This window comes from Phyllostomus discolor, chromosome 8 (assembly GCF_004126475.2).
Source record: "Phyllostomus discolor isolate MPI-MPIP mPhyDis1 chromosome 8, mPhyDis1.pri.v3, whole genome shotgun sequence".
In the NCBI taxonomy this organism is placed as follows: domain Eukaryota; kingdom Metazoa; phylum Chordata; class Mammalia; order Chiroptera; family Phyllostomidae; genus Phyllostomus; species Phyllostomus discolor.
In genome coordinates, this window is record NC_040910.2 from 63,361,858 (window position 1) to 63,386,480 (window position 24,623).

Below are 24,623 nucleotides of genomic sequence, written 5' to 3' on the forward strand. Positions count from 1 at the left end.
CCATTAGTATCAGTAAGCGAATGAGTCAGTTACAAATTAAATATTTTAAAAATATCTAATTAAAAATGAGTGCTCACTTTAGCAGCATATATACTAAAATTGGAATGACACAGAGATTAGCAGAGATGAAATGCAAATTTATGAAACATTCCATAACTTAAAAAATACAATGACTAAGGAATCCCATGCACAACACCAAATAAAAGTATACAATCTAGACATATATTCAACAAATAAAAAGAAGCAGGAGGAGGGGAAAGAAAGCAAACTTTAAGGAAAGACAAAAAGAAGACGCAGAGCCCTGGAGAGACAGCCAGGTTTCTGGATGGCAAGACTGCAAAAACGTCAGTATTCTCGGGGAGGTGCAGGGAGCACTCCCAGCTCTCTGACCACAGCTTCCCCGGAAGGAACCAGGATCCTCGAAGCCCAAACCAGATGTGCAACTTGTGCCTCTACACCAAGTCAGAGAAAAGCCTGGCACCACTCCAAATGCCTGACTGGCTGACCACTCACTACTGGGAAGGGCAGGGACATGAAACCACTGGATGTATCTATCATCAAGAATCCAGGACTTTACTAACATCAGTACCAAGTTCAAAAGCTCCTCATGCCAGGGTTACCTCAGACACCACCAAAAATTAAAACTCATTCCTGGCTCATCACTAATGACAAAAAAAGTGTGATACTGAAGGGGTGCCCCCTGAGGCCAGTGGGAAGAGGCAGCAGTTTGGGATCCAGTTCCTGAGCAAGCCAGCATGTCTCTGCCACGATGCCTGGGACAATGAGGGGCGGGCGGGAGAGCAGGCTGCTGTGGCAGAGAGGAAAGTCCAGAGAACAGTGCCCAGCGGGGGTGTCTGGAGAAGCAAGAGAAAGAAACGTGGGTCCCAGGACACTAAGTGTCTTGCCTAGAGCTGATGCTGAGATCAATGCCCACAAATACTAGAATGACTCCTATAAAATCCAGGAAAATGTGTATTTCAAGGATAGACATTGGCTTTTCACTGCTTTCCCAGGGTTGGCACCCAGCCAAAACCAGAACCCCTGGGCAGATTTGCTCTCAAAGGACCAGAGGAGGGAAGTGCCTAAACACAGGAGCACTGAGGGTGGCTCTGGTTTAATAGCAGAAGAACAGCACAAGAGTTCTTCCAGCAGCCTCTTCCTGTGGGAGAGGCTGTAACTCAGAAACTCAGTTACCTGGAAATCTGTGCTCATGGTCCTCAGCCACCTACCAGATACTCAAGGTTGGCTGTGGTGTGGGAAACAGTCTTTCCAATTTCACAAACTAGCAACAGTACAACTGGTCCAGACAAATTCAGCATTTGATTCTTTTCGGTGTTTTGGCTTTGTTCACATTTTGTGTGATGAAGATAAGAGCTACCCAATCCCCAGGGATAGTCTTGATCTCCTCCTCATGGTATTTGTTTTTTTCAGCAGTTATTCCACACAAGATGCAGAAGGCCATCAATAGGCTGAGCAGGCTTCTGCACCCTGGAGAGTCATACTTTGAGATGATGGCTACCAGGACATGGCTTAGCTTTGGTTTTCAAAGGGTCAGTGTTCCTCCGAAAATGCCTATGTGAAAGGTGACAGCCCCAGGGTTCACTTCTTCACATAACATGAACTGGACACACTTTTCACGAATGCTGGACTAGGAAAGGTTCAGAACATGGTACATTGCCTACTGCAAGTGAACGGAGGAAAACAGCTGACAATGTACTGAGTTTGGATTCAGTGCAAATATCACAAAACCCTTCTGTCCAACACTGGCCCCTCACAGGATGGGAGCCCATTGGCTTATAGAAAAGAACATCCACAAATGGTGTCTTGTTGATGTGTTGGACAGTTCAGGGTTTAAAACAAACTTGAGCCTTGGACCTAGGAAAAGCTACTTTTTATCAAGATTCAAACAATCGCCTTGGCTGGTGTGGCTCAGTGGATTGAGTGCTGGCCTGTGAACCAAAGGGTCTCTGGTTCGATTCCCAATTAGATCACATTCCTGGGTTGCAGGCCAGGTCCCCAGTAGGGGGCACTTGAGAGGCAACCACACACTGATGTTTCTCTCTCTTTCTTTCTCCCTTCCTTCCCCTCTGTCTAAAAATAAATAAATAAAATCTTTGGGGAAAAAAAGATTCAGCCAATCATGCTTCATATTTGTGAAGCCCTTTAATATATACTTTTCTCCAGTTTTCTTACTTTGAGATCTCAAAGAATCATTCTTGCCATTTGTAATATCATCAGAACTGAAGTATTCATAGGAATTAGGAAATTTAAAGGTATCAAGAATTATTTTCATGTGAAAGTATCATATATGATAAAGTGTTATTTGAATATAAGTTTCATTAAATTACTTGGGACTTCAAAAACCTGGTACCAAGGTATTTTAAGGGCTTTTCCCCTTCTAAGTAACCTGTGTCTAAAAATGAAAAGGATCCTTTTCATTTTTAGGAAAATTGTCTTATTTTTTATTGTGCCCTTCAATGTTTGACACAGAAGGAATTGGTAGAACTTGATTTTGGCCACATTTCATCATCTCTGAATGTGATCCTCATCAGTGTACTGTGTTTTATGTTCTGCTTTTTATCACTTATCATTTTCACATGCCTCTCTCTTATGGCCCATAAGTTATATGATGTATTCTTTTTTTCTTTTAAGATTTTGTTTATTTATTTTTAGACAGAGGGGAAGGGAGGGAGAAAGAAAGGGAGAGAAGCATCGATTGGCTGCCTCTCACAGGTCCCCAGCTGGGGACCTAGCCTGCAACCCAGGCATGTGCCCTGACTAGGAATCAAACTGGTGACCCCCGGTCCACAGGCCAGCACTCAATCCACTGAGCCACACCAGTCAGGGGCTATATGATGAATTCTTAATTTTACCAAATAAAAATTCCAATTCCTTAAAGTAAAAGAGAAAATGTGGTATTTACATGCAATACAATATTATTTAGCCTTAAAAGAAAAGGAATTTCTACATGTGATATACATCATGAGTGAACCTTGAGGACATTATGCCCAGTGAGTAAGCCAGTCACAGAAGGGCAAATACCATGTGACTGCCCATATATGAAGTCCCAAAAATAGTCACAATCTTCCCTGCATAGAAGCAGAGTAGAATGGTGGTGACCAGGGTCTAGGGAAAGGGGGATAAGAGGAGTTGCTGTCCAGTGAGTATAGAGTTTCTGTCATGTAAGATTAAAAAGTTCCAGAGACCTGGTATACAACAGTGTGCCCATAGTTGACAATACTGTGTTGTATGCTTGAAAATTTTTTATGAGAGTAATCTCATATATGTTTAAAAGTTTGTTAAGAGGGTAGGTCTCATGTTAAGTACTCATCCCACAATAAAAACAATGAGTTAATGTAGAAAAAAATAGAAAATGAAAATACTGAATCTGAAGTGTTATTTTTTATCACAAAATGTACTCATCAGTAAATTATCCATATAGGGTTTCCACTCAAGATGGTGGAATAGGTAAATGCTGTGCTCACCTTCTCCCATGACCACATCAAAATTACAACTAAATGACAGCACAATAAATGTGGAGGACCATCTGAAGACCAGCTGAACAGAAGTCCTGTAACTAAAGGATATAAAGAAGAAGCCACATGGAGACCGATAGGAGGGTGAAGACATGGACCCAAGGGCCCCACACCCAGGTGTGTTGGTTGAGAACTGGAGGGATATCTCAGCTGTAAAGGATCCACTGAGGATCGAGGCATTGCAGCCCCACACCAGGTTCCCAGCCTGGGAGTACTAGGGCCAGGAAGAGGAGCCTCCAAAATATCTGGTGGTGAAAATCAGCAGGTATTCTCTCCATCCTTATCATCAGTCCTACCCACTGAGGTGCCTAAAGCCACCATGGCTCAACTACAACAGGAGGGCACACACAACCCACACAGGGCACACCCCTGGAGCACCAGGATCAGGTGACCAAGGGGACTGTGCCCTACCTGCAAGACTGGGAGACACAGCAGATCTAATAATACATGGAAATAAACATAGAGACTCAGCCAAAATGAGGAGACAAAAATACATGTCCTGGAGTAAGAACAGGAGAATTCTCCAGAAAAAGAACTAAACAAAATGGAGGCAAGCAATCTAACAAGAGTTCAAAACATGGTTATGAGAATGCTCAAAGAACTTAGTGAGAACTTCAACAAGAGACAGCAAACATAAAAAGGACATAGAAACCATAGAAAGAACCAGGCAAAAATGAACACTACAATAATTCAAATGAAGAATACACTCAATGGAATCAACAGCATATTAGATGAAGCAGAGGATTAAATCACAGAGTTGAAAGCAAGGTAGCAGAAAACACCCAATCAAAACAGCAAAAAGAAAAAAGAATAAATAAACATGTGGATAGTTTAAAGAACCCCTGGGACAACAACAAGAATTACAACATTCACATTATAGGGGTAAAAGAAGAAGAAGAGAGAGAGCAAGGGATGATAATCTATTTGGAGAAATAATGACTAAAAACTTCCCTAACCTGGTGAAGGAAATATAAGTCCAAAGTGCAGAGAGGCCCACACCAACATACATGATAATTAAAATGCCAAAGGGTAAAGACAAAGAGAGAATATTAAAAGCAGCAAGAGAAAGGCATTTAGTTACCAACAAGGGAGCTAGCTCCCTTAAGACTGTCAGCTGATTTCTCAACAGAAACACTTCAGGCTAGAAGAGATTGGCACAAATTACTCAAAGTGATGAAAAGCAAGTATTTACCACCAAGACTACTCTATCTAGCAAGGCTATAATTTAAAACTGAACGGGCATTAACTCAGAGTTGGGCAAGGTGCAATGGGCATTGAACATTCAATTTATTTAACTTTTAGAAAACACTGGGGTAATAGTGACATTCTTTTAAACTCCACATGTACTATATATAGAATCATCAAAATGAGCATGTTTGTGTATCACTGGTTTTTGTAAGATTCATCTGTGTGGCTACAGAAAACTCCTCTGGCAAAGTACTGTCTCTGAAAGAGACAGGTGTTCAACTCTCCTCCTCTGAGTACCGGTCAGATCGCTTCTCAACCCCACTGCTAATGTGAGCAGAAAGCTGACCCTGCGTCTATCTCTGACCCGTCTGGTGGGATCTGGCAATCCCACTGCAAGGCATATATACCAAGCAGATGGAGAGCAGGAACTCAGACAGCTGTGTGCACACTGACATTCACAGCAAGGTTATTCACAGTAGCCGGGAGGCACTAATAACACAGATGTCCATCGATGGATGAATGGATAAGCAAAATGTGGTTTATCCATACAATGGAACACTATTCAGCCTTTAAAAGGAAGGAAATTCTGACACATGCTACAACATGGATGAACCTTGAAGATAGTATACTAAGTGAAATAATCCAGGCCCTAAAGGACAAATATCGTATAATTTTCCACTTATATGAAAAACCTAGAATAGGTCAATTCATAGAGACAGAAAGTGAAATGATGGTTACCAGGGGCTGGGGAAAGGGAGGGATAAAGAATTACTGTTTAATGATTATAGAGTTTCAGTTTTGCAAAATGGAAAGAATTCTGGAGATGGATGGTGGTGGACGCACAACAGTGTAAATATGCTTAACACTGCTGAGCTTCACACTTAGAAATGAATAATGTGATGATTTTTATGTTATGTGTTTTACCACAAATATAAAAATCCATCAAGAGGGTTTACTGGGGATGGCTGGGGTGGGGGGTAGTGGTGGGTGGAAAATGGAGATAACTATATTTAAACAATAATTTTTAAAAAGAGAGGAAAAAAGAAAGAGGGTTTAGAATTGTTGGCTCTACCCTTTGAAATACACCCCAGCTTCGTGGATACAACCCTGTCCAGGGGTTGTGTCCAGCAAGAGCTGCTGATCTGGTCTCTCCACTCAGCTCATCCACTCATGACAAGCAGCCAAAGTTCTCCTTTCAAAATGAAGTCAAGTCATTTTGCTCCTGCTCTCTCATTCCCTGCTCTCCCATGGCTCTCCTCCTCTCACTTATGTGGCAGCAGCCACTCTGGTGTCCTGTTCTTGGATGCGTCATCCACTGGTCTACCTGGCTGACTTCCTCATCTCATCCATGTGATGTTCATGACATTCCGTGAATGCAGCAGGTATCTTTGTCCTGTTCACTGATGATCCCTCTGAGGGCTGGGCACATAGCAGCCCCTCAAAAATAACTGTTGAATTAACAAATGACTAAAAGGAGAATTGTTTCTAGTCTGGAAATGAAACCCTTCAAAACCTGGATGCAACAGGAAAAGCTCAGCCGTGTTTTGGACAAGGCTGCCACCTAGTGGCTGGACTCCTTCATGGTTTTGTAGGGGCTCAACCTTTCTCTGGACCTAAGATGAGCAGTTAGTGTAGTAAACAGGAAGGGCAAGTACCTATGCCCGAGGGACCACCCTATTTCTTAAAAATCTATACCTATCAGGTAAGAGGAGATATACACAAAGGATACCTTAGAGAGAGAAGGAGGAGGAAGAACCTATCTGGCTGTAATGCAGATATGTTAATAATGATAAAAACAACCAGAGGAGTGGATGTTGGATGTGGAAACATGAGGTGGGCATGAGAGACAGAAAGCCAAACTCATTTGAACTTTATGAAGCCAAATTTCCTGGTGTGAATAAATACCATGTTCCACTTAAGGCTGCGTAAGAATGAGGTGAGGTAACAGACAGCGGGCGGGGTTTCAGATAGGGCAGCAGTTGCTCCTTGACTCCTTTGCTGCTGCGGTGTTTCTGCTCTTGCAGAACAAAACTTCAGCAGAGCCCCAGGAGATGGTGTAAAGTCTGGACACCAGAACATAGAAACAGTCTGGAAAAGACTTCTAGAAGATTCATGCACCTTATTTGAGCAGTTTCCACATCCCATGGGTTACATGGTGAATTAGCACTATATGCAAATGTGAGGACCCATATAATTACTATTACTGAAAAACTGAGAATTTTCTGCTAGTACTAGGTTTGACAATCCTTCCTAAGGACAGATCAATCCCTAGGAAAGTGTGCAATACAAGCTGATTGCAGGTTTAATTATGGTGAGATTAAAACCACAATACTGTAATACAATTTCATGAGAAGATCCTTCTAAAAATTAATACAATTGAAAGAAAGCACAGATAATACCATATATCATGTATTACAGAAAACTTGTCACAGAATCAAAAGTTCAGAAACTAAGACTTGAGGGAAGGTCTTAAACCATAAACAGAATTCTGTCGCCTAAGAGTCTATACATAATTTATAATTACATCTTCCTTTTAAGAGGAAATCAACTACATATTGCTAGCATTTTTCTCATTTTCTTTAATTTTATTCTTTTTCTTTACAGTTGAATCTTGAGAGATTGAACGTAAGTCCAGTGAGCATCCAATTGGAAGCTCTTTATAGCACAAAGAGTCATTTCTTTCATTTCCCTGTTTTTCATGCAAGTAATATAAAGGAAAATGTGACCCAATATTAAAATGAGTACCTAACACTACTGCACATTCGCAGAAGTGGTGGCACCTACTACAGAGTAGCATGAGCTGATGGCTGAGTAGCATTCCATTGTGTGTATCTATCACACCTTTTCATCCAGTGCTTTCTCAAAGGTCATTCAGTTGTTTCCATGTCTTGGCCACCACGAATGATGCTGCAGTGAACATAGGGGTGCATATATCTTTACAAATAAATGTCTTTAAATGTTTTGGTAGATACCCAGAAGAGGGGTTGCTGGGTCATACCATAATTCTATATTTACTTTTTGAGGAGCCTTCATAGTGTTTTGCATGGTGGCTGTACCAATTTACCTTTCTGCCAGGAGTGAATGAAGGTTACTTTTTCTCCACATTCTCTCCAACCCTTGTTATGACTTGTCTTGTTGATAACGGCTATTCTGACATGTGTGAGATGGTATTCTATTGTAGTTTTGATTTGAATTTCCCTCATAGCTAGGAAAGTTGAGCATCTTTTCATATATCTGTTGGTCATTTGTATGTCTTCTTCAGAGAAGTGTCTGTTCAGGACCTCTGCCCATTGTTCAAATTGGATTTTTGTTGTTGAGTTGTATGAGTTCTTTATATCAGATATGAACAAGTTATTGAAGATGTTGTTTGCATATATCTTCTGCCACTCAGGAGGTTGCATTTTTGCTTTGGTGATGGTTTCTTTTGCTGTGCAGAATCATTTCACTTTGATTAGTCCCATTTATTTATTTTTGCTTTTACTTTCTTTGCCTTGCCTTTGAGGTCAAATTCATAAAATCCTCTCAAAGATCAAGGTCCATAAGTTTATTATCTATGTTTTCTTCTATGTAACTTATTATTTTAAGTATATTTTATTGGTTATACTATTACAATTGTCCCAGATTTTTCCCCTTTGTCCCCCTCTGCCTGGTTTCCCCTTTCTCTCCACGCCCCCCCCCCCCCACCAGAGTTCATGTCCATGGGTTGTGCATGTGAATTCTTTGGCTTCTCCATTGCTTATAGTGTTCTTAACCTCCCCCTGTCTATTCTGCACCTACCAATTATTCTTCTAAATCCCTATACCTTTTCCCCCATTTTCTCCCTTCTCCCTCCCAGCTGATAACCCTCCATATAATCTCCATTTCTATGATTCTGTTCCTGTTCTAGTGGTTTGTTTAGTTTTTTTTTTTTTTAGGTTCAGTTGATAGTTGTAAGTGTGTTGTCATTTCACTATTCATAGTTTTGATCTTCTTCTTTTTCTTAAATAAGTCCCTTTAACACGTCATGTAGTACTGGCCTGATAATGATGAACTTCTTTAGCTTTACCTCGTCCAGGAAGCACTTTATCTGCCCTTCCATTCTAAATGGTAATTTTGCTGGATAGAGTAATCTTGGTTGTAGGTCCTTGCTTTTCATCCCTTTTATACTTCTTGCTAGTTCCTTCTTGCCTGTAAAGTTTCTTTTGAGAAATCAGCTGATGGTCTTATGGAAACTCCTTTGTAAGTAACTCTGCCTTTCTCTTGATGCTTTTAAAATTCTCTCTTTATCTTTAAATTTTGGCATTTTAATTATGATGTGTCTTGGTTTGGACCTCTTTGGATCCAACTTGTTTGGGACTCTCTGTGCTTCCTGCACTTGTACGTCTATTTCCTTTGCCAAATTAGGGAAGTTTTCTTTCATTGTTTTTTCAAATAAGGCTTCAACTTCTTGCTCTTCCTCTTATCTTTCTGACATCCCTATAATTTGCATGTTGGCCCTTTTGGAGATGTCCCAGGGTCTTCTCAAACTCTCATTATTTTGAATTCTTGTTCTTCATTTTGTTCTGGTTGAATGTTTATTTCTTCCTATGTTCCAAATCACTGATTTGAATTGTGGCTTCTTTCCCTTCACTGTTGGTTTCCTGTGGATTTTTCTTTACTTCTCTTAGTAGAGCCTTAATTTCTTCCCTTATACTTTTGCCATATTCAATGAGATCTTTGAGCATTCTGACCACTAGTGTTTTGAACTCTGTGTCTGGTAAGTTGGCTATCTCTACATCACTTAGTTCTTTTTCTGGGGTTCTGCTCAGTTCCTTTATTTGGGCCATATGTGTCTCCTGATTTTGGCAGTCTCCCTGTGTCTGTGTACTAGGTAGAGCCACTTTGATTCCATTTTAGGACACCTGTTAAGTCGTATGGGACAGGGCCTTGGGTATTCCCCAGGGTGGGGATACTGTGGCTCTGTGTGTGGGGGAAGGATCCAAGAGGGGACAATGCTGCTGCTGGCTGACTTCTGGGGGCTTGCCTTGCCTTTATCCCATTTTCAGTCACTTCACCCACTTCTTATATGTGACTGGCAGTACTCTAGCTGCTGTCCTGGTTGTGGTTCTCAGGGTGAGTGGGTTTGCATTTGTTCAGGGCTCTCCTGAGAAACTCACAGTTTCTTCTGTGCCCCAACACCCACTGGGTTTACAGCCAGAAGTTATGCAGCTTTCTTTTTCCCTGTCGCTGGAGCCCTGGGTTGTACAGTCTGGCCTGGGGCTGAGCTTACCCACTCACAAGGTGTCTCCCTGATATTTTTAAAATATGTTTCATTGATTATGCTATTACACTTGTCCCGTTTACCCCCCTTCACTCTCCTCCACCCTGCACACTCTCTTCCACCCACATTCCCTCCAGTTCATGTCCATGTGTCATAAGTTCTTTAGCTTCTACATTTCCCATACTATTCTTGCCCTCCCCCTGTCTATTTTCTACCTACCATCTATGCTACTTGTTCTCTGTACCTTTTCCCCTTCTCTCCTCTCCCACTCCCCTGTTGCTAATCCTCCATGTGATCTCCATTTCTGTGGTTCTGTTCCTGTTCTACTTGTTTGCCTAGTTTGTTTTTGTTTTTGTTTTAGGTGTGGTTGATACTTGTGAGTTTGCTGTCATTTTACTATACATGTTTTTTATTTTCTTTTTCTTAGATAAACCCCTTTAACATTTCATGTAATAAGGGCTTGGTGATGATGAACTCCTTTAACTTGACCATATCTGAGAAGCACTTTATCTGCCCTTCCATTGTCAATGAAAGCTTTGCTGGATAGAGCAATCTGGGATGTAGGTCCTTGCCTTTCATGAGTTGGAATACTTCTTTCCAGTCCCTTCTTGCCTGTAAGGTCTCTTTTGAGAGATCAGATGACAGTCTGATGGGAACTCCTTTGTAGGCTACTGTTCCCTTATCTCATGCTGCTTCTAGGATTCTCTCCTTCATTTTAATCTTGACTAATGTAATTATGTGCCTTGGTGTGTTCCTCCTTGGGTCCAACTTCTTTGAGACTCTCTGAGCTTCCTGGACTTCCTGGAAGTCTATTTCCTTCACCAGATTGGGGAAGTTCTCCTTTATTATTTGTTCAAATAACTTTTCCACTTGTTGCTCTTCCTCTTCCCCCTTCTGGTTCCCCTATAATTTGAATGTTGGAATGTTTCAAGATGTCCTGCAGGTTCCTAAGCCTCTCCTCATTTTTTGGAATTCTTGTTTCTTCATACTTTACTGATTGGATGTTTCTTTCTGCCTTCTGGTCCACACTGTTGATTTGAGTCCCAGTTTCATACCCATCACTATTGGTTCCCTGTGCGTTTTCCTTTATTTCACTTAGTGTAGCCTTCATTTTTCATCTAATTTGTGACCAAAATCAATCAATTCTGTGAGCATCCTGATGACCAGTGCTTTGAACTGTGCATCTGATAGGTTGGCTATCTCTTCATTGCTTAGTTGTATTTTTTCTGGTTTTGATCTGTTCTTTCATTTGGGTGCTTGTTACTAGTGAGGTAGTGAGGGGCAAAGCCTTAGGTGTTCACCAGGGTGTGTCAACCCAGTCTCTGGGTTGTGGCGCTGTATATGGGGCAGGGGTCATAAAGGGAACAATGGTGCTTGCTCCACTCTCTGTTGGATTTCAGTCCCTTCCACCACTTCCCCCAAGCAAACTGGGCCCTTCTGGTGCTGATTCTCATGTGGGTGGGCTTGTGTACTTTCTAGGACCCTGTGGGTCTCTCCAATAAACTCACCTGTGAGGCTTGGAGTCTCTCCTGGCGCCTCAACCCCCCAGGTGTTTTCAGTTGGTGTTTTGAGGCTTTATTTCCCCACACTGGGACCCTGGATTGCGCATTCTCTTTCGCTCCCCAGTTTTGCCTGGTTTATCTGCACGCAAATGTGTGACTGCCTGGTCAGCCAGCTGCCTTGCATGGCTCATTGGGACTGCCTGCTGGCACCCCACGCACGGGGTCTGCCAGCCACTGCCTGCATGCCCAGAGTCCACCTGCTGCAATCTTGCATGCCCCGGGTTTGTCAGCTGCTGCTTTGTGCGCCTGGGGTCCACAAGCCCCTGCTTTTTTTGCTGTGAACCCTCTCTGCCCGGCCACCTGACTCCTCCCCTCCTACCGGTCTGGATGAAATGTGTCTACTTTAACTTCTTGGTTGTTGGACTTCCTTACAGTTCAATTTTCTGTCAGTTCTGGTTGTTTTGTCTCCCTGATTTTTATCCACCATACACAAATGGGAACTGCCCATTTTGCCAGCTGCCTTGCCGCCTCTCCAACATTGGCTGACTGCTGCCACACCAAGTCCTGTCCACCTGACTCCCAGTCTCTGCCCCTCTTACCCATCTGGATGAATTTAGATCACTTCTTTAAATCCTTGGTTGTCAGACTTCTGTACAGTTCTGGGTGTTTCTCATTTTTAAGTTAGATGTGCTCCTTCTCATGGTTGTGCAATGAGGTGAGGTGTGTCTACCTATGTGTCCATCTCCTTATGTAACTTATTTTTTCAGGTCTTGCATTTAGGTTTTTTATCTACTTTCAGTTAATTTTTTTTTATATGGGGACAAACAGCAGTCTAATTTCATTCTTTTTCATGTGGCTTTCCAATTGTCCCAGCACCATTTTTTTAAAAGGCCTTCTTTTCACCATTGTGTGTTTTGGGCTCCTTTTTTGAAAATAGTCTGCCCATGTAAATGTGGCTTTATTTCTGAACTCTCGATTCTGTTCCATTGGCCTCAGTGTGTTTTTCTGCCAATACCATGCTTTTTTTATTGTTGTGAAGTTGTAGTATAATTTAAGTCAGAGAGGGTGATACCTCTGGTCTTTTTCTTTTTTCTCAGGGTTGTTTTGGCTATTAGGGATTTTTTGTGGCTCCATACATATTTAAAGGGTTTTTTGTTCTATTTCTTTAAAAAATGCCATTGGGATTTTGATAGGGATTGCATTAAAACTCTACATTGCTTTAGGTAATATGGCCATTTTAACTACATTGATTCTTCCAATCCATGGACACAGAATATCTTCATTTCATTGTGTCTTCTTCAATTTTCATTAATAATATCTTTTGATTTTCAGTGTGTAGGTTCTTTGTTAAGTTTATTCCTAGGTTGTTTTTTTTGTTGGTGGTGTTGTTGCAATGGCAAAAGGAATTTTTTAAATTTCTTTTTCTGAAATTTCATTGTTAGTATATAGGAATGCAGTGGATTTTGCATTCCAAAAAGGAATGCAGTCATTTTGTACATTGACTTTGCAATTTTACTGTATTTTTTGTTTCTAATAGTTTTTTCTTTTTTGACAGTCTTTAGGATTTTCTATATAAAGAAACATATCATCTTCAAAAAGTGACAATTTTGTCTCTTCATTCCTAATTTGGATGCCTTTTACTTCTTTCTTTTGCCTGACTGATCTGGCTAGGATTTCCAGTACTATGTTGAACAACAGTGGTGAGATTGGGCATCCTTATCTTGTTCCTGATCTTGAAGGAAAAGCTTCAGTTTTTCTTCATTGAATATGTTACTAGCTGAGGGTTTGTCATATATGGCCTGTATTATGTTGAGGTACTTTCCTTCGATACCCATTTTTTTAATGTTTTAATCATAAGTGTATGTTATATCTTGTCAGATGTTTTTTTCTGTATTTATTGATATGATCATATGATTTTTGCCCTGTTTTGTTAATATGGTGTATCGCAATGATCAATTTGCATATATTGAACCATCCTTGTGCCCCTGGAATGAACCCTACTTGACTGTGATATATTTTCTTTCTAATGTATTGTTGTATTTGAGTTGCTAGTATTTTGTTTGGGGTATTTACATCTGTAATCATTAGAGGCACTGGTCTGCAGTTCTCCTTTTTTGTGTGTTATTTTTGCCAGATTTTGTTATCAAGGTAACATTGGCCTCATAAACTATGTTAAAAAGTATTGCCTCTTCTTTAATTTTTTTTGGAAGAGTTTGGGAAGGATAGGTATTAAATCTTCTTTGAATGCTTGAAAGAATTCACTGGAAGCCATCTGGTCCTGGACTTTGACTTTATTGTAGGTTTTTGATAGTTGTTTCAATTTCCTCACTATTTATCAGTCTATTTAGATTTTCCAGTTCTTCATGATTCAGTCTAGGAAGGTTACATATTTCTAAGAACTTGTCCATTTCTTCTAGGTTATTGAATTTGGTGGCACATAGTCATATTCTAGTATGATCCTTTGTATTTCTGTTATGTCTGTGATTATTTTTCCTCTTTCATTTCTGCTTTTGTTTATATGAGTCTTTTCTCTTTTTTCCTTAGTGAATCTAGCAGGGGTTTGTCAAATTTATTAGTCTTTTCAAAGAATCAGCTCTTTGTTGCATTAATTTTTCTATTGTCTTTTTGGTCTCTATTGTATTCAATTCTGCTCTGATTTATTATTTCCTTTCTCCTGCTGGCTTTGGATTGCTTTTGTTTTTTTATTTTTTGAGTTCTTTAAGGTGTAATGTTAGGTTGTTTATTTGGGATTTTTCTTATTTCTTGAAATTGGCCTATAATGATATAAACGTCCCTCTTACTAATGTTTTTGCTGAATCCAGAAAGCTTTCATATGTCATGTTGTCATTCTCATTTGTCTTCATGTATATTTTGATCTCTTCTTTTATTTCTTCTCTGACCCAGTCATTCTTTAGTAGGATGTTGTTTAATCTCCACATATTTGTTGTTTTTCTCATTTTTTTTGGCAGTTGATTTCCAATTTCAAAGCATTGTGGTTGGAGAGTATGCTTAGAATGATTTAAATCTTCTTAGACTTATTGAGACTTGTTTTGTGTCTCAGCATATGGTCTACCTTTGGGAATGTTCATGTGCACTGAATAAGAATGCATAAGCTGGTGTTCTGGAATGAAAGGCTCTGTAAATGTCAGTTATGTTCATCTGGTCTAATGTGTCATTTAAGGCTGATTATTTCCTTATTGATTTTCTGTTTGGATGATCTATCCATAGCTGTCAATGGGAGTATTTAGGCCCCCTACTATAATTGTGGTTTTTTTTCCTTTAGTTCTGGTAGTAGTTGCATTATATATTTTAGTGCTCCCTAATTGGGTGCATATGTATTGAGAACTCTTCTGTCTTCTTGATGTATTGTCCTCTTTATCATTATAAAATGTCCACCTTCATCTCTTATTACCTTTTTTATCTTGGAATTTATTTTGTCAGATATAAGTATGGCTACACCTACTTTTCTCTGGATGCCATTTGCTTGGAGAATCATTTTCCACCCCTTCACTTTGAGAATCTATCTGTTCTTGCAGCTGAGATGTGTCTCCTGAAAGCAGTATGTTATTGGGTTTTGTTTTCTGATCCAGTCTGCTACTCTGTCCCTTTCAGTTGCTGAGTTCAGTCCATTTACATTTATGGTGATTATTGATGTATGAGGACTTCCTATAGTCAATTTATCTTTTGTTTTTCTGGTAGCTATGTGTCTTCATTGTTATTCTCCCTTTTCTGTCTTTTTAATTTGGTGGTATCCTATGATTTTTTTCCACTTTCTTTTGTGATATTATGTGTCTCAGTTCTGGATTTTTTGATGTGTGGTTAGGTTTATGCAAAAGAAAGTTTCATATATACAGTAGTTCTTTTTTTTTTCTGAATGCATCTTATCTCCATTCCTCTTTGCAAATTTAGAGCTTTACCCTTTCCCTTTTATGTTTCCATCACCAAGTATCCCTGTGTATGCTGAATTTGTTTCTGAGTTGTAGTAGCTCTTTTCTTCTCTTTTTAAAAATGTTCTTACCTACTTTAACCCTTATGTTTTATTTAAGCATATAATACCTTGTTCTAAACAAGGACTGCAATATCCAGCTTCTGTCTGTCATTTTACTCACAATTTTGTGTCCTATCGTCTTTTGTTTCAGTTATAATAGCCCCCTTCAGTATTTCATCTAATGGAGGTCTTGTAGTTCTAAATTTCCTCAGCCTTTATCTGTGTGGAAAAGTCTTTATTTCTCCTTCATATCTAAATGATGACTTTGCTGGATATATTATTTTTGGCTGGTAATTTCTCTCTTTCAATAGTTTGAATATATGATTCCTAGCTTGTAGAGTTTCTGCTGAAAAATTTTGATAATAATCTATGGGGTTTCCTTCATCTTTTTCCTAGCTGCCTTGAGAATTCTTTGTCATTAATTTTTGAAAGTTTTGGTATAATGTGCCTTAGAGATGGCCTTTTTGGATTTGGATAATTAGGTGTTCTGGTTGCTTCTCAGATTAAAGGATCTAGGCTCCTTCCTAGAAGGAAGGCTCCTTCCATAGGTTTGGGAAGTTCTCATCAACAATTTGTTTGAATCAGTTCTCTAACACCTTCTCCTGCTCTTCTTCTGGTAGACCCATTATTCTTATTGCTCTTTCTGATGGAGTCAGAGAGTTCTCGTAAAGTTATTTCATTTTTTTAAAACTCTAAAGTCTCTTCTCCCACATGCATCATTTCTAGATTTCTACCTTTAATATCACTAATTCTTTCCTGCATCTCATGAGCTCTATTACCTTGGCATGTTAGTTCACTCTTTATCTTTTTTTATTGAGGTTTTCATCTCTAAAATTTCTATGTGGTTCTTTTTAAAAGTTTCAATCTCTTTGGTAAAGTATTCCTTTTGTTCATTGATTTTATATCTGACTTCATTAAACTGTGTACATATATTTTCTTACAGCTTGTAGAATTTCTTCAGAACTGCAACCTTGAATTCCCTGTCATTTAAATCACATGTTTCCATGTCTTTAAGTTTATTTTCTGGAGATTTTAAATTTTCTTTCTGAATTGCCTCATTAACTTGTTTATTCAGGATAATTGATGGAATCCTTCTTTGCCTAGGCATTTATGGAAATGAAATCTACTTTTTTAAAATACACATGTTATTTACTTAAATCATTTTTATTTTTCAATTACAGTTGAGATACAATATTAAATTAGTTTCAAGTGTAAATCTTGTACCTATCTGACACCATAAATAGATATTAGATTATTATTGACTACCATATTTTAGGACTATAAGACACACCTAGGTTTTAGAGGAGGAAAATAGGAAAAAAAATTTTGAAGCAAAAAATATGGTAAAATATTTAATAACCTGTGACCCTGCTCCACACCCCCCAACCCCACAGCAAGCCAGGTAAGCTACATTCAGACTATAAGACGCGCCCCCATTTTCCTCCCAAATTTGGTGGGGGGGAAGTCTGTCTGATAGTCCAAAAAAATACTGTATATCCCCTATGCTGTACCTCACATCCTTATAACTATTCTGTAACAAGCAAAAATTTGTACATCTTAATCCTTTCACCTTTCCTACCCATTTCCCTATCCCTCCAACCCCCCTCCCATCTGCCAACCATCAAAATGTTCTCTGTATTTATGAGTCTGTTTTTGTTATGCTAGTTCATTTATTAGCTTTTTAGGTTCTATTGTTGATAGATATGTATTCGTTGACATTATAATGTTCATATTTTCTATCTTTTTATTCTTCTTAAATAACACCCTTTAACATTTTATGTAATACTGGTCTGGTAGTGACAAACTCCTTTAGCTTTTTCTTGTCTGAGAAGCTATCTGTCCTTTGATTCCAAATGATAGCTTTGCTCAGTAGAGTAATCTTGGTTGCAGGTCCCTGCTTTTCATCATTATGAATATTTCTTGCCAATCCCTTCTGGTCTGCAAAGTTTCTGTTGAGAAATAAGCTGATAGTCTTATGGGAGCTCCCTTCTAGGTAACTCTCTGCTTTTCTCTTGCTGCTTTTAAGATTCTTTCTTTGTCTTTAACCATTTCCATTTTAATTATAAAGTATCTTGGTGTGGGCCACTTTACGTTTATTTTGTTTGGGACTCTGTGCTTCCTGAACTCGTATGTCTATTTTCCTTCACCAGGTTGGAGACGTTTTCTGTCATTTTTTTCAAATAGGTTTTCAAGATTTCTTGCTCTTTCTCTACCCTCTGACACCCCCATGATGCCAATGTTGGCATGCTTAATGTTGTCCCACAGGCTCTTTACACTGTCTTCATTTTCTTGGAGTCTTTTCTATTTTTGCTGTTCTGATTGGATGTTTTCTGCTACCTAACTCCAAACTGCTTATTTGATTCTCAACATCATCTACTCTACTGATGATTCCCTGTAAATGATTCTTCATTTCAGCTAGTGTATCTTTCATTTCTGACTGGTTCTTTTTTTGGTGTCTATGTCCTTTTTTATGCTGTTGAAGTTCTCACTAAGTTCACTGGCCATCTTTGTAACCAGTGTTTTAAACTTTGCATCTAGTAGATTACTTGTCTCTATTTTGCTTATTTCTTTTTCTGGAGTTTTGTTCTGTACTTTCATTGGGACATGTTCTTTGTCTCCTCAATTTGGCAGCCTCCCTGTGTTTCTTTCTATGTGTTAGGTAGAGCTTCTATGTCTCTCAGGCTTGATAGAGTAGCCTTATGTAGTAGGTGTCCTGTAGGGTCCAGTGGCACAGCCTTCCTGATCACCCAAGTTGGACACTCCAGATGTGCCCTAGTCTGTGTGGGCTGTGTATACCTTCTTGTTGTAGTTAGCCTTAATTGCTGTTGGCACATCAATGAGAGGTATTTACCCCCCAGGCCAATCAGCTGCAAGAACTGGTTGTGACCACCAACCACCGTGGAATATCAGCTGTGCAGGGGCCCAACCCACAGAGCAGGACTTACTTCAGCAGGGCTCTGGTGCCTGTTGAGTCCTCCCCTTGAGTGTGTCACCTATGGGAGTGGTTGGGTGGTGATGCTCAACTTGGTCTGAAGCTGTCCATTGGGTGGACTGGCTCTGTGGCCTTCTGGGAGGTGCAAACCAAGGTCTACCATCACCTGTGTTCTTCCCAAGGCTAGCTGGCATGAGCTACAGAGCAGTCTTCTGATGGCTGCTACTGTTCTGGGCTTGGAGGTGCCCAGGAGAGGCCAGGCTATGAACCAAGACTGGTTGCTACCAATGCTGGGCTGAGGTCCACTTAGTGAGAGGTATGGGGCATACTAAGGCCAAATCCTTCTTGTCTGAGAGATTTTAGGAAAGTCTAAAGTATGAGCCAACATAGGCCATTTGTACGGAAAAGTCACTGGAAACAGCATGGGTGAACCTACAAATTGGATGGGGCAGTATTTGCCAGGAGATTCAGATATAGCACCCATCTGCAAACTCTGTGTGGGGACAGGTCTCAGAAAAGGAACAATGGCCTCTGCCAGCACTTTTGTCTGACAGAAAGCTGTGCTCCACCCCTCACCCCTCCAGCTCTTGCCCTAATGCCAGATAATTCAGTTCCTCCCGTATGTCCCTGGTGCCTTTTGAGCTGTTGCCTCAGTACTGGAATGTTGGGAACCGCCCTGCCTGGTTTCAGGAGCTGTAACCCCCTCATGGCTAAGGCTGAGTGAGCAACCTTTGGACCATAGCCACTAAGGAGACAAAACTTATCTCCCTGGCAGGAGTGCCACTTCTGCTCCTTTTACTTCATCCATAACTGGCCCCCAATGCTTGATCGGTTAGCCAATGACAGGTAAGGTTCCCCAAGAGGGGAATGACCTAAGACAGGCATGATTATGTGGAGGCACCAAGGAAGGACTTGGGGGGCTACAGCAAAAGAGGGTGATGGACCCTCGCCCCTCGGCTTTGACATAGCCTGAATTCTCATTCTGTCTGCAAGATAGCTCCTAATCTCTTGGCTGCCTTACTTCCCCTGCCTGACTTAAGCTGGAAACAATGACAGAGGGTGGTGTAGCCCTGTGCTGGAAAGGCCGGGTTCCCCAGGTGATCAGGCTTGAAAAAGAATACGTAAAATCCTGTGAAACCTGCTTTGCTAAGAATGCTCTCAATTAAATGATAAGGGTCTGAGCAGGAAATGAGTTTGTTTCCCAAAGTTTTGTAGCCCTTTACTAACAGACCCTGACTCAGAATAGGCCCTCATAGTTCTTTGTATGCTATCTATTGTTTGATCTTACTGCCTGACAATGATTAATGAGTTTTACCTGTATTCCTGTGCAAAATGAAACCCAATAAAAACCTGTCAAGAGTTGGGGGGCTCTCCTTTGAGAGAGTAGCCGTGTCATCCCTTTTCCTCCACAGGACTTGGTAGTCCACGTGAATTTGTCTCGTATCTCATCCATAACACCGTGGACACTGTGGGCCGGTGTACATGTCATTGGAACTCAGAGGGAATGAGTCCAAGTCTGTGCACAGGCCCTTTAAAAGGAACTTCTTAGGACTCCAGAAGCCTTTATCTTCCTCAACCTTGATCCCTGCTGGTGTTTACAGCCATAATTTATGGGGACATCTCTTCCTGACACTGGAACTATGGGAGGGGGTCCTCATGTGGGGCTGGGACCCCTTGCTCCGCAGCAGGGAACTCTGCAGCAGAGATATCCCTCCTGATTTTTATCCACTACTTGTGGGTATGGGACAGTGCCATTCCACATCTCCACCTTTCTACCAGTGTTGATGTTGCTTCTTTAATTTCCTAGTTGTAGGACTTCCATTCAGCTAGATTTCAGGCAGTTCTATGATGGTTGTTCTGTAGTTTAGTTGTAATTTTGATGTGGTTATGGGAGGATTACAGAACCACATATACTTGTGCTGCCATCTTAACTGGAATTTGTGCTTTTCTTTTTATTTAAAGAGTGGCACTTCTCTATATAGTAGTTTGATAAGGAGAAATCTTTCTTTTGTTTTCCAGTAGGTGGCACCAAAGCACAAGTTTTTAAGTTTTTCTTGCACTGCTCAGGCTTCCTGGATCTCTGTGAGAAGGAAGAAAATGACCTGTATTGCCCTGGGAGTGGGACAGCTCGCCTGTTTCAGAGCTCCACCTGTGCAGGGGATGTGGTGGGCAATGTGGCTCTAAGATTGTGAAATTCTAGTGCTATGGGTGGGGATGGGGTGAGTTGTGAGATGCTTGTTGGTGCATTTGTGGATTTGTTCTCCTCCCAGTAATGGTGGCTACAGGACCTCAGCTACTTCCCCTTTGTATTTTCACCCAGTCATTGCAATCAGCCACAGCATGTATGTGCTGCTCAGGGTAAAACGCTTCTGCTTCTGCCTCTCCAGTTCTCAGGGCTGCAGATAACATACTCTGTAGCTCAACACTCACTGCTGGTATAGTTCCTCCTGGGACTGCTAATAGCTCTGGGCAGGTGAAAGGAGGCAGCCGGGCTCTGGGGCTTTGTTCTTCTGCCCAATAGCAGCAGCCACCAGACAACCATGACTGCACCTCTGCATTCCATCTCTGCCCAGGTCATGGGGTTCAGGCACAATGCATACCAATCCCTCCATCAGGAATGCTCAACTCACTGTACCTCTCTGCTCCTCCTGGTATAGGCAGTGCAGACAGCCATCTAATACTTCCCTCTCCCAGGACCTGCAATGAGCTCCCGGCTGTGTCTGTGGCACCTGTCTCCGCTCTTCTCCCTCCCCACCTCCCCTGCTCCCTCCAACTCACCCAACTTCAGATGTTTCAGTGTGTGGACCTCTCAAATGTGTTTGTGTTTTGAGCAGGGAACCCTTTTTTGGATTATTGCTGTTCAAATGTTTGTGACTTCAAGAGGCGAGACCAAGGGAACTTCTCATGCTGCCATTTCTTTGATGTCACTCCTCCGTTCTTTGATGTTTTAAATTTCCCATGCTCTGAACTAAAATGTAATGTTTAAAACACCTTTTCTGTTTCTCAAAAAGAGAGTAACACTGAGAAATTTCACAGTTCCAGTGGCCACTGCCATCTAAGCTACTCAGACTGGCCTTTATGTGACGACTATCCCACTTTGCCATAGAACAGTGTGCCTTGCACATGTGAGGGGCCTGCAGGATTGGCTCCAGCACTCATCCCATAAATGTCACACCAAGACAGCCCCAGAACATATGTTGCTCGGCCTGGATGTCACACACTTATGATAACAGATGAACAACCACAAGGACAGAGGGAACCATGACACTCCATATGACCTTTATTTTCTTGTCTGTCTCCCCACTAGATACAAACTCCCATGGGCAGGATGTCTTTACCTGAAACAGGTCCTGGACTGAGCAAGTGCTCAATACACATCTGACAAGGAAGGGACCCATCCATCATCAAAGTACTTCCACACAGCCAAGACAAATGGCCTGTCCGGGTCCCTTCAGCCTGGATTCCTCCACCCAGAGCCCTTTGAACATGAGCCCTCTGACTGGGATGCCTCCTACCTGGGTGGCTCCTTAGGCGACTCTCAGCAAGCTCGGAGATGGTTCCGGCTGTGGAAGTCTTTTTCAGTCGAACTACCCCGGAAGTGGTGGTACTTCCTGGTTTGTTGAGCATGTCCTCACTACTGGCCCTCTTGAGCTAAGAGAGAGATGGAGGGAAAAAGAGGATGAAGAGATGTACTTTCAGTGAGAAGAACTACAGACTATGTGAGTGACTGAGCAGTCCCACCTGCCTGGGGGCTAGATGCAGCAATAGCTCTTGGAGGAGCATGACCTGTGTGATCATTAACAGGTCTGAGGATGATCTTCCATCATCATTTCAAAGAATGCTGTAAGTCCATGGGTGAATATTACCCATCATGTCACACTTTAAATAATAAATTCTTAAAAACCCTGCTTTCCTGGAAAAATTTTTTTTTTTTAGAAAAGCAGGCGCTTATAAAAAAAGAACTTTGAGATGTACAAAAGTCAGGACATGACAATGCACCAAAAAATCCAAGGACAAGAGAATTAACTTAAATATATGTCTGGAGGAAGCAAATGGAAGATGTAGAAAAGACCTGAATATCCACCCTATGCTCAATGCAAAGTACCCTGTATACAATCTCATATAGACAATGTGTTCAAAGGGAAGAAGGAACTGTTTTGGAGGCCAGGGAACACTGTTAATGAACAACAGAGAGCAGAACCCCCTAACTCCTTTTCTGCTTTCTCGTATGTCATGGAAAGGGAGAACAAACATTTGTCGAAAGAAATTGAAGTTTAAGAGGGGGACACCCGTTAAGCAACTCTGGGCTGAACAGGAGAGAGGCAGTGGGGCATTGGAGAGAGCACAGTCAGAGCCTGCAGCTCCTCAGAAACAGGTTCTCCCTGTTGACAACCATATTGGTATCTCAACTGCGGGACTTATGCTGATGCTAGAATGTTATGTAATTTTATGCACCAGGAGCGTTGGATTCCAGATTTGTATTTGACAGATCTCTTCCTGTGCCATGTCTTTTATCTCTAATTGGAAGCAAGAGCCAGATACCAATGCAAAGAGAAGGCCGAAGACCACACAGTGTTGGGCTGCTTATTGCTGGTTATGATAATATGGATCCCCATATTTTCCAAGTCTCCCCATCTGTTTTGACTGCAGAACTATGTCCATTGGAGCCCATACTTGCTTGGACAGACATGTGTCTGAGTCTGCTCAGTACAGTTTGAATGAACTGGTTAAGCGTGGTCTCTGTGCTTTATGAAAGACACTTCCAGTGGATTGAGCGCGGGCTGTGAACCAAAGTGTCGCAGGTTTGATTCCCAGTCAGGGTACATGCCTGGGTTGCAGGCCATGACCCTCAGCAACCACACATTGATGTTTCTCTCTCTCTCTCTTTCTCCTTCCCTTCCCTCTCTAAAAATAAATAAATTAAATCTTTAAAAAAAATTAAAAAAAGAAAAAAAGAGAAAGACACTTCCTGCAGAACAGGACCTGACTACAAAGAACATTTCCATTGGACTTGCTGGTGAAGACCTGGAGTTTATGATGTGTGATGTTGATAATGTGTCTTTGTTCCTGGGTCTTGAAGAAAGGCCACAGAGAGAGGCATAGCCTGTTCAACCTGCTGATGAGCCTGCATAAAAGGCATTAAGTGATAATCCCCTGTCTTTATGTGTATCATCCAATGTGAAGAAGAACACTGAAACCTGTCCTGGTAACAATGATCTATACTTTGAACCAAAAGAGGCAGTGGTGAAATGCTGTTTTAGGAATCAGTCCAGGTGTGAGTTTTTCCCAAGCAATGTCACTGAAACCATATAATGGGATGCATTTCTCTTTGAAGGGGTCCATGTAATGATATTCTAGAAAGTATTTTTATCTGTACTAATGTTTTTATGTGAAGAACATAGTGTCTTGGAAGCCATCAACAAAATAAAAAGAAAATCCACTGAATGTGAGAAAATATTTGCCCATACATCTTGATAAGGGGTTAATATCCAAAATTTATAAAGAACTTATACAACCCAACATCAAAGAAACAAACAATCCAGTTAAGAAATGGGCAGAGAGCTTGAATATATACACAGATGGCCAACAGACATATGAAAAACATGCTCAATGTCACTAATCATCAAATACAAATTAAAACTACAATGAGATATCACCTCACACCTGTCAGAATGGCTACCATTAATAAATAAACAAACAATAAGTGTTGGCAAGGACACAGGGAAAAGGGAACCCCTGTGCACTGTTGGTGGGAATGCAGATTGGTGTAGCCACTGTGGAAAACAGTATGGAGTTTCTGCAAAAAATTAAAAGTGAACTGCCTTATGACCCAGCAATTCCATTTCTGGAAATATATCTTAAGAAACCCAAAACACTGATTCAAAGAATATAAATGCACCCCTATGTTCATTGCAGCATTACATATAATAGCCAAGATCTAGAAGCAGTCCCAGGGCCCATCAGTAGATGTGTAGATAACAAAGCTGTAATACATTTACACAGCAGAATACTACTTGGCCATAGAAATGAAGGAAATCTTACCCTCTGCAACAGCATGGATGAATTTGGAGAGCACTATGTTAAGTTAAATAAGCCAGTCAGAAAAAGACAAGTACCATATGATTTCACTCATATGTAGAATCTAATAAACAAAATGAACTAACAAGTAAAATAGAGACAGACTCATAGAGAGCAGGCTGACAGCTGTCTGGGGTGAGGCCTGGGGGCTGGTTTGGGG

General features: G+C 41.0%; 1 protein-coding gene and 2 pseudogenes across 4 annotated transcripts in view; 2 read left to right on the forward strand and 1 right to left on the reverse strand.

Annotated features, from left to right (window-relative positions):
* The window catches only part of SPECC1 (sperm antigen with calponin homology and coiled-coil domains 1), a 258,495-nt gene that overhangs the window by 186,442 nt on the left and 47,430 nt on the right, over nucleotides 1-24,623 (reverse strand). For all 4 annotated transcript variants that reach the window (XM_036032942.1, XM_036032943.1, XM_028534280.2 and 1 more), the window contains exon 3: nucleotides 21,901-22,036. In XM_036032942.1, the coding sequence (XP_035888835.1) occupies nucleotides 21,901-22,036 (136 nt within the window). The remainder of the gene's footprint in view (nucleotides 1-21,900; nucleotides 22,037-24,623) is intronic.
* Nucleotides 157-1,913, forward strand: LOC118502079 (annotated as a pseudogene).
* On the forward strand, nucleotides 22,380-23,886 carry LOC114515295 (annotated as a pseudogene).